Here is an 11033-nt window from a genome sequence, read left to right on the forward strand (position 1 = left end):
TGGCGGATATACAATATCCGAAAAGTGCTTAAACTTAAAAATCAGTTTCTAATCAAAAATATATAGAGTAAGCTAAATAGAAAAATGTTGTTACTTGATTCTTACACATTACCTAAGTGAGATAAACCTTACTGGTAATTTAAAAATAATACAGCTAAATGCAAAATTCTCATGACACAATTTGATGATATTAAATCATTACTAAAAAGTTCAGCAGCATAACCAGTTTTCTACAAATGTGATAAAAATTAAAAATACAAAGAACAAATAAAATCTACATACCTGAAACACAGGACAGGAGACAATGTAAAATTATATGTTTATTGGTTGATGTCCGTCGCAAAAGTGATCGGACAAAAACTCTATAGCGTCCCCTGTCCTGGTGTTGAGTTATTCTTGCCATTAATTGTTCCTAAAAAGCCGTGAGAGAAGATTAACTCATTCTCGACATCAAAGAAACGGATTGACACGAGGGCTTTGCATTACAATGACTATTACGTAATTAAGAAAACAGGAATTCTTCGACAGATGAAACTAAATAACTTACTTTTGATTACTTAAAATGGCACTAATTGATTTCACAACTTTTTACGAAAAATACTGTCGAATGGCTTAAGGCTTTTTCTCTATGTAAATCTGCGTTGACACGATTTGCAAATAATATATCTTATCTGGTCAATATAATAAAAAATATAAAATACATTTTGAAATGAGCAAAAATAGAAAAATATATTTGAGGGTCAAAATGACACTATGATAATTCCCTCTTGGTCAGAAAAATTTTTGTCCTCAAAAATAAAAATGAAATATACACTGTTCAGGTAATGAGAAAAAAAAACTTGGATAAAAAAATGAAGTAATATGTACAACAGAAGTTAATACAATAGTGCAACAAAAATAAAACCAAAACATAGGTACAATGAACACTAAAATTCAAACACTGAAAAAAAATTCGCTATTACTCACACACTTATCTACACAAGTAAGTCATGCCAAGATGTTGCAAGGAAGATTAGATGGCTGTTACAAAATTTGGAAATATTGGTGGTGCGACAACAGGAAATATGCTGTGTATGGATGCTGAAGGATGTTATGAATTTTTCTAGCAGTAAATGGTGAGATCAAGATGGTAGTTGGAACATCAATGGAGCGGTTGGTGTGCTTGTTAGTGATGGTAAAATCAGTGCATTGAATGTGCAGGTAATGTAGAATGTAATATGAGGTGGTAACATGAACTGATGAAATGTCTTCAGGAGTCTGAATGTTCCAATTGTGAGGGCAAAGTGGAAGGGTTAGTAGAGTGAAAAGTTCACAAGTAGGTCCAGTTGTTAGTTCTAAATGAAGTGATGTTTTGTGTGAACGTTGAAATTTTTGCCATAGGTGAGTAATGTATGCAATAACAAGGATTGTTGTTAGCACAGAAAGGGAAACATAAGGCCAAGGAGTGGAAAAAGTGGCATAAAAGTGTTCATTAACACTGGTCGCTGGTGTGTCATCTTCAGCCTGATTATAGATGAAGGATAAAGTTGGTTTAATGGTTGCAGCAGCTGATGGTTTCACTTGATGGAGCAACAACACAGGAAGCAGGACGGTTGGGATTTTGTAGCATGACCAGATGCTAAAGATGAGTCCAAAGAATCCAACAGATGTGGAAACGATGGCCAGGATACCACTTGTGTCTGGCCAATTGTCCACTGCAAAATTGACTTGTCCCGCGATCATGGATTCTGCTAAATTTGTAAACACTTGTCCATCGTGTCGAACGGCCTTGGCGATGCGCTTCAAGCTTAGGTGCTGTTTTTGATCATTAGCCAAAAATTTGGAGAATGAATGATTAAAGATGTGGAAATTTGGTAACTTTATGTGAATGAATTCTTCGAAGATGGTGTCGCCGAATATGGTTGAATGGGAGTCTGCATGGAAAAATTGTTGGAGTAGGGCTAAGTTGACTGGGTGGAGAATTGTAACTTTGTCAGTTTGATTGTTGCATTTTCCTAATCGGGGAGGTAGATAGAGGTCGTCAGCTGTTATGGAACATTGACATGGTATTTTGATGACACAGAAGGAACATCCTTTCAAGATCTGTTGTCCATTTGCGCAATCCAGTGCTAGCATTGGCGTTCTGTATAACAGCAGGTTGGATGGTGAAAGCTCGTACATAGCTGGGGGTAGCATGCTTGTTAGGAACCGAAAATCGCATAGATCATTCACAGTTTTCTTTTGATTAAAGAAGACTCCAGATAAGCAACTTGGAGAGGCTGTTGCTTTCATTGCAATATTGAAGTTGCAGTAACGGGTTGAGGTTCCTTCACACAGTGTTAACTGCTGAGAGGTGATTGTGGCATGGTGTTGGTTGTCAGCTGTGTGTAGAAAGTATGGTGGCAGATCGATGAGCTGAGTGGCATGGTTGGAGCTAGAGTTAACAGAAACTGGAAATGTGTAGACTTTATACATTGACATTGGCTGTTGAAATGGGGAGATTGGTATTTTTAAGGTCAAGTATAGTTCTGTGTGTAATCTAGTGAACAAAAATTCTCCCATGGAATAATAAAAGAGAGGATCCTTATTGGAAATATGGAATTTTGGGAATTTGGCCGAAATGATGCTTTGGACTTGATCGATGGATGATTTCAGAATATGTGGTGTCAGGAGGAATGGGGATAGCTTGCCTTTCACCAAATCGTGAAGTCCTAGTTTAATATGTTCTAATTCCTTTTCTAATTGAGCCGAAACGTTGGTCTGCTTAATGATGAGTTCACTTAGGATGAGAAATTCATGATCTAAAGCATCCATTGAGTTGTGTGCTAACACTGAAAGTGACACAGCATCTTGGTGATTTTGTCTAACAGCAGCAACGACATTGTTGAATCTTTTGTCCACGGCTTCGATGAATGACGAGAGGTGGTGGTCTTGTTGGGCCATGGCTTTGGCAAGCTTGACGTTGTTGTTGTTTAGTGTTTGCATGTGGCGTTGTAGAGTAGCGATATCATTTGAAGTGGCTGTTCCAAATAGTGACTTCGAAATTTTACCAACAAAGTCAAACAGTCCTCGCTTTGATCTTGATGAACCTATGTATTTTCGTGAAGGAGGAAGTTCAGAGGTTGGTACCAGTTGGTGAATGTGATGGACTGTTGAATTAACACTGGCCATACACTGCATTCTTAGGAGATTCAGTGATTTGATGATGTGTCCTGCAGTTTGACATTGTGGCATGTTGCAGTATAGAGGCTGTAGGTGCAATTTCTTTGGAAGAGGAATTCGAAATGTATGCAGCCAGTACTCTTGTCCAAGGTAGATGTCACTAGTTTTCTCGAATAGTATGCCGTAGTTTATTCTTTGAATATGTTGATCTGATGGTAAAGGCGCAGTTGCACAGACAGATGTGAGGCAGAGGCAGCTGATTATGTACATATACATATATGGTGATGATCCGAGGTTCTTCTTTTGTCCAGATCCACCTAGTAGTATAAAGTAGGAATAAGGAAAGGTAAAGATTGTGTACAGTGTAACAATTATGTCAGTATCAGTAGACGTCTTTACTGAGAAGCACTAAATTAATAATTTTTGCAAATCATTAAAATTTTAACAGAATTTGGTACAATGTACACAGTGAGAAGGTTTAAGGAAAAAGAGTGGGTTAGAGGTGGAATGGATTAAAAAAACTGGATCTAGTAAAAGCAGGATTTTGTTCTGCGTCTGCGTGCCCGACCGGTCTGTGTCCTGGTAATATGATATTGGCGGATAAGATCTGCATTGATATGCTCTTCCGGCTCCCAGGTTTTAACGCTGCTCCCTTGCCATTTAACGAGGAAGAATTTCTTTCCATCGACAAGTTTGTATTGCATCAGTTTCTCAACATATCCTTGACTTTCATCTTCATTTGTATTGTTATCCTCTTCTTGATTTTCATCTTCTGATTGATCATCTCCTTGTTTCTCTGTTTTGTTTTGGTCTCTCCTTGGATGTTGAGGTTCAGGTGCTGCAGAAGGCTGATCATTATTATGAAGTTCCTCCATATCAGGAGTTGTGTGTGCTTCCGTATTGGTTTCACCTGTTGGCTGCAACTCATCTTCTTGAGCATCATTTTCAGCACTTTGAGGGTTGCGATGTTGTGGAGGCAAGTGGGAATCATTAATGGGTATCTCTGGTGGTGGTGGATTTAGAACCTTACGATGCTCTGGCTTCTCATAGTGTTTGAGTCGATTTGCATGGATCCGAGACCTTACAACTTTGTTATCAGACCATCTACGTAATTGGTATGTGTTGTTCGGTCCCTTTGCAGTGATGTAATAGGGGCCCTCCCATGGGTTACGCAGCTTTGGTGAGAGTCCCTTGGGCACATACGTTTGGTGTAGCAGTACACTCTGGCCAACATCGAAGTCTGGTTCTCTGGTATTCTTGTCGTATTGCTCTTTTTGCTTTTGACAAGCATGTTGGATGTTTTGTTCAGCTATCTCCTGCACTACCTTGAGATGTTTCATTAGGTTTGTGACGTGAGCCTTAGCATCTTGATTCATACCATCCTTAGGTATCAGAGAAGTGTCAAATGGTAAGTACATCTCTTTGCCAAATAAAATGTGGTAGGGCGCTAGGTCTGATGATTGTGTGGATGGACTCATTCGGATTGCCATTAGAATTCCAGGTAAAATGTCATGCCAATTTGTTTGGTCTTTGTTAACGTATGTACGCAAACACTGTGCAATGGTACTGTTCATCCTCTCACACGTGGCATTTGTTTGCGGATGATAAGAGCTGGTAAAATGTCTGGTGACTTGGAATATTTGGCACACAGCTGTTATCAGTTTGCTCATAAAGTTCTGTCCACGATCCGTGACAATTGTATATGGTGCACCATACCGACAAAATATTTCTTTAAAGAGCACTTTAGCAATTTCCGTAGATTCCTGCGTCCTGAGTGGGAAAGCTTCTGGCCACTTGCTAAATGAGTCCACAATCAAAAGAATGTATTTGTGACCTTCTGTTGTTTTTGTCAGTGGTCCAAGAATGTCCATATGAATTCTTGAGAATCGGTCCTCAATTGGCATAGGGGTGAGAGGTGCTGGTGCATGATGTGTTGGTTTCTTTGCGAGCTGGCATTCTCTGCAGGATCTGACGTAGTCTGCTATGTTTTGGTACATGCCTGGCCAATAATACTTGAGTTGAATAGCACGGTATGTTCGTTCAAATCCGAAGTGTGCTCCTCCAGCAAGACTGTCATGATAGGAGCGTATGACGTCCTCTCTGAGGCATCGAGGAACTGCTAGTTGTTTCAGATGGTTGTTTGGATGGCGTGCCCTTTTAGATCTTGGCTGATAGTAATGATATAAGACATCATCAAGAAACACATAGAAGTTCGACTCGCTAAGAAGTCGATCTCGGTTTTTCTTGTCCTCTGGAAGCTCTTTGTTTTTAAAGTAATTGTACAAAGCTTCGAAATCTGGACAACTGCTTTGAAGTTCATCAATGGAAGTTGTATCTACTTGGTGAACTGTATCTACATCTATGGTTGTTGGAAATGGTCGTTGATAGTCGGTGTAAAAGAAGGTTGCTTGAGTAGATTTTCCTTCAGTTACAGGAGCAAAACATTGGACATCAGGTGATGGAATAATGTCTTCTGGTTCTAGGGCTTGACTGCTTGTTTCAGGATATGTACGTCTGGACAAAGCATCTGCAACTTCATTTTTCTTTCCTGCTTTGAATAATATTTCGTATGAATATCCTTGGAGTACTACTGCCCATCTTGCAAGACGTCCTGTTGACTGTTTAACATTATGGAGCCATTTTAGAGCAGCATGGTCTGTATAAATTTTGAATGGGCGTCCAGCTAAGTAAACATGGTAGGTTTTTATCCCTTCGATAATGGCGAGTCCTTCACGTTCTGAGATTGGATATTTTCTCTCATGTCTGTTTAGAGAACGTCCACCATACGCGATGACTCTTTCTCGTCCATTTATGTCTTTTTGCCCAAGAATGTATCCTATGGCTGTTCCAGATGCATCTGTAGTCAGGGTAAACTGCCGTGTGTGGTCTGGGTAGGCCAATACAGGTGGTGTGGTTAAGGCAGTTTTTAGTCGGTCAAAGGCAGTCTGGCATTTGTCTGTCCATAAGAATTCCTCGTCTTTGGAGAGCAATACTGTGAGTGGGCTTGTAATTTTACTGTAACCTTTCACAAATCTTCTGTAATAATTACAAAGTCCCAGAAATGATCTTAGCTCTTTTTGGTTCTTTGGAGTGGGAAATGATTGGACAGCATCAGTTTTTGACACATCTGCTTTAATACCATCTTTTGTCAAAACATGTCCAAGGTATTTCACCTCTGGAAGAGCGAAGTAACATTTACTTGGTTTCAGTGTAAGGCCAGCTGATTGGAGTCGTCTGAAGATTTCATCTAGGTGTTTAAGATGGTCCTTAAAGGAGTTGGAGAAGACAAGGATGTCATCTACATACACCAGGCATGTCTTCCAATTGAGTCCTCTTAGAACGTGAGTCATCAGCGCTTGGAAGCTGGCAGGTGCGTTTACGAGACCAAAGGGCATCCTCTTCCATTGGTACACGCCAGTGGGGGTTACAAAGGCAGATTTGTGTTTGGTTTCTTCATCCATTGGTATTTGCCAGAATCCTGAAGCAAGATCCAAGGTAGAGAAAAATTTAGCCTGTGTGGTACCGATAGTGTCAAACACATCCTCTAGACGAGGCAGAGGGAAAGTAAATTGCTTGGTGACTGCATTGAGTTTTCGGTAGTCCACAGCGAAGCGAAGTTGGCCGTTCTTTTTCTTCACCATGACAACAGGGCTTTGCCACATGGAGTCGGATTCCTCAATTATGTCAGTGTCTAGCATTTCTTGGAGTTGGCGATTCATTTCGGCGTTTGTTTGAGGTGACTGTCTATAGAACCTTTGCCGAATTGGTAACGCATCACCGGTTTCTATCCTGTGTGGTTGTGTATTGGCTTGGCCAAGTTCTTTTAAATCAGTTGCAAACACAGAACGGTGATTATTTAGAAATGTCAGAAGTAACTGTTTTTGTTCATCTGATAGGTCAGCATTGTTGAGGTCAAAGTTCAGTGGTTCATTACTTGTATTAGAAGAGATGGTCTGGTTATCTTCAGAAGTCTCCATGGTGAACACAGTGGCTGGATCGACGATTGTTGCTGATGCGATCACTGTAGTTGCATTGATTCTGACTCGTTTTGTTGTTGGGTTGATGACTTGAATAAAGGCTTTGTTGTCTTTAGTGTCAACTATACATTTAGCACCTGCAAGTCGCAGTGATGGTAATTTTGGGTTTGGTTCGAGAAGTACACATGAATCTTTGGGCACATTTGATAGGAACACTGGAAGTAAAGTTACAGACTGTTTTGGAATTATGGTAAATTTTGAAACTCGTGCAAGTCCAGTGTTGGTGTCGATGGCAAATGCTGTATCTTCTGAGTCACGCACATAAAGAGTGTTGTTTTCTGCATTGAAAATTCCATCATTTGCTTGAAGAAAGTCCAATCCAAGAATTAGAGGTTGGTGAAAGGATTGAAACACATGGAATTTATGGTTAATGATGGGTCCATTGAATGACACAGGAAGAGTTATAGCACCAAGGCTTGCATGTCGTTCACCTCCAACAGCGACTGCATCTTTAATGTTGGAAGTATTTAGTTGGCCTCGGGTAATACCAAGTTTTGTTAGGAGTTGAGCACTAATACAGGAAATACTTGCACCGGTGTCTACCAAAGCTCTGAAATGTCTTCTGTAAATAGTCACATTGACTGTATTCTTTTCGACTGGGATGATGAGGTTGACATTTCTTGACGATGGAGATGTTGAATGTCGTTTTGATGGAGGGTTTTGAGTTTTGTTAGCACTAGTTGGTAACTGTTTGTTAGTTGAGGGTTTGGACTGGGAAGAGGAAGCATTAGTAGTGGAATGGTGGTTAGGGTTGTGGTTAGTGTGATGGTCAGAGTGATGCTGCCTATCCTTTTTGAGGATAGGCGCGAATCCCTATCTTCGTAAAGAGTGGTTATGTTGTTGTTTGAAGGAATTTTTGTTGTGAGGTTTGGTGTTTGTGAAAGGTTTAGTGCACATGCGGCTAAAGTGGTGAAAGTTTTTACAGTTGTAACATCTAGTGTTAAATGCAGGGCATGAACTTCTAATTTGGCATGACTTACCACAACCAGCGCACATGGAGCTCTCTCCCTCATTCATGCGTCTCCTTTCTGGGTGTCGGCCTGGAGTCGAGTCTCGTCGATTCCGGTTTCGTGGTGAATTGTTGTGGCGAAAGTTTGAGTTTCTAGACCGATCACTGCTGAAGTCCCTGAAATCTTCCCTGGGTTCAAAACTTCTGCGTCGGGAGCCATCACGTCCTCTGGAGTGGTCACGGTAAGGGGATTTGTAACGACCTCTGGAAGTGTCACTGTACTGATTGTGTCGATCTCTGGAATCATCTCGGTACTGTTCATGTCGACCTCTGGAATCATCTCGGTACTGTTCATGTTGACCTCTGTAAGTGTCTCGGTACCGTTCATGTTGACCTCTGGAATTGTCGCGGTATTGATCTCGTCTTTCTTCCTCTCTGCGTCGATCAAAGTGTTGAGCCTCTTGAAGACGGTCTGCTAAGGCGTTGATCTGAGTGGAGACTGTTTGCTCTATGTGGCTATTTATCGACCTACTTAGTTCAGTCATGTCAAACGAGGTGTTGGGAGTCATGAAGGACACATGCTGGTCACATCCTAGTTCAAGTTGGACCAGGGAAATGTCTTTACGCAGCGCTTGAAAAGTCTGAGGTTCCCTGGCCAGAACACGCCCTCTTAGGTTTGTGTTAAGTCCATTTGCAATAAACTGGACCTTGTAGGCTTCGTCAAGATCATGATGAGCCAAGGCCAGTCGTTCTGCCCTCTCAAGATATTGTTCACATGTTTCATTGGGTTCTTGCTTTATACTAAGCATGGCAGTCTTGTGCGCAGATGGTTTAAATCTTTCACTTAAAAGATCCTTGAACCCTTGTAAGTTTTGAAACTGTCCTGGGTTGATGGTCTGAAACCAGGTTCCAGCGCTGCCTTCTAGAAGACAAGGAATATAGTCAAGAACAGCATTGTCAGTGATCCTATGGAACTTCTGCCACGCACTGAGCTTGGATAACCAAATACATGGTGATTCAGTGCCATTAAATTTTGATAATTGGGCAATAGTAGCCATGTTTGTTAGGTTAATTGAGTCTAATGGAATGCTATCACTGATATAAAGTTGTTCAGAAAACTGCTGATCTTCGGTTCTCTCTGCGTCTCGAGAATCAATGTGTTGATGCTCTGTATCCTCAGCTGGGATGTTTTCACTGTTTTCTGTTTGTGGGTCTGCTTCTTCGGTGATTGCAGGCTCGTTAAAATGAACCTGCACGTCCTCAGCTGGTAGGTTGGTTTCACTCAAGTGAATCTGTTCCTCTGTTTCCACAAGAGGATGGTCTGCCCCAGTTTCTTGGTGGCCAGCAGCGTTGTCCAACGTTGGTTGCTGCTGGGACTCAGCGGTACTGGACTGGGAGTGTTGTCCTGTCTCTGTATCCTCTGGTGAGGTTAGGAAGCTGGGAGTCCTATTCCTCAGGTTGTAGTTCAGTGGTCTGTTTGCTTTCATCCGGGATTGTTCGGATCTCTGCACCAACTTATCACCGTGTGATTGGGGCTCTGGTGATAACTAATAATATTCAACCTGAAACACAGGACAGGAGACAATGTAAAATTATATGTTTATTGGTTGATGTCCGTCGCAAAAGTGATGTCAAATATAATTATAATAAAAGATATAAAAACAATGGTACACTGTAAAATCAAAATGAAAGTGCATAACAATGCCACAGATTCATGTTCATGTGTTAATTAAACATCATTATATAAACACACAATTCATTACACAGGTACAATAATATGTCTACTATACATCCTTATTATAAAAATAAATGATCAAATTCAAAGTGTGTAATTACATTCTAATGGGGGAAATTAGCTAATAATATATTTGCTTGGCTAGAGAGGGACTTGAAAGGAACAGACCAAAAATAGAAAATGCACGTGTGATTGTTTACAACTCGGATGATAGTGACTTCCGGTTTCACACAGAAAGGGGGGGGGGGGCTTGCTTACAGAGAGCAACAATACAAAACCCTAACTTCCGGATTTATCCAAAAAGGGGGAGCTAACAAAGATGACAAACATCATTGCAAAACCTAATCTACTATATACAAACACTGACTATGGTTAAGCTTAACACATCTATTATCTTAACTCGCATTATCTAAACATTGAGCTTAACTTACAATCAACATAAAACAAGTAAAGCCTGATCAGATGTTCAGTATCACCGGACAAGTTCACTTACATTGATACTTTCTGCATATTTCTTTTTGTAACGAATAAATATGAAAAACAGCAAGATGGACTGCGCGTTTGCACAAAATGTAGTGTTTACATAACTAAATGTAAAACCTGTATATGGCGGATATACAATATCCGAAAAGTGCTTAAACTTAAAAATCAGTTTCTAATCAAAAATATATAGAGTAAGCTAAATAGAAAAATGTTGTTACTTGATTCTTACACATTACCTAAGTGAGATAAACCTTACTGGTAATTTAAAAATAATACAGCTAAATGCAAAATTCTCATGACACAATTTGATGATATTAAATCATTACTAAAAAGTTCAGCAGCATAACCAGTTTTCTACAAATGTGATAAAAATTAAAAATACAAAGAACAAATAAAATCTACATACCTGAAACACAGGACAGGAGACAATGTAAAATTATATGTTTATTGGTTGATGTCCGTCGCAAAAGTGATCGGACAAAAACTCTATAGCGTCCCCTGTCCTGGTGTTGAGTTATTCTTGTCATTAATTGTTCCTAAAAAGCCGTGAGAGAAGATTAACTCATTCTCGACGTCAAAGAAACGGATTGACACGAGGGCTTTGCATTACAATGACTATTACGTAATTAAGAAAACAGGAATTCTTCGACAGATGAAACTAAATAACTTACTTTTGATTACTTAAAAT

At 40.0% G+C, this 11033-nt stretch overlaps 1 protein-coding gene across 1 annotated transcript; it reads right to left on the bottom strand.

Annotated features, from left to right (window-relative positions):
• Positions 1-946: 946 nt before the first annotated feature.
• Positions 947-10758, bottom strand: LOC136271104 (uncharacterized). Its single transcript, XM_066070404.1, has 3 exons — positions 10356-10758; positions 8159-9689; positions 947-3458 (listed from the first exon to the last, which is right to left on the bottom strand). The coding sequence occupies exons 2-3, from the start codon at positions 9612-9614 to the stop codon at positions 1024-1026; spliced, it is 3891 nt and encodes a 1296-aa protein (XP_065926476.1). The 5' UTR covers positions 9615-9689; positions 10356-10758; the 3' UTR covers positions 947-1023.
• Positions 10759-11033: the final 275 nt, after the last annotated feature.

The sequence above is a fragment of the Magallana gigas genome, chromosome 1 (genome assembly GCF_963853765.1).
Source record: "Magallana gigas chromosome 1, xbMagGiga1.1, whole genome shotgun sequence".
NCBI classification, from domain to species: Eukaryota; Metazoa; Mollusca; class Bivalvia; order Ostreida; family Ostreidae; genus Magallana; species Magallana gigas.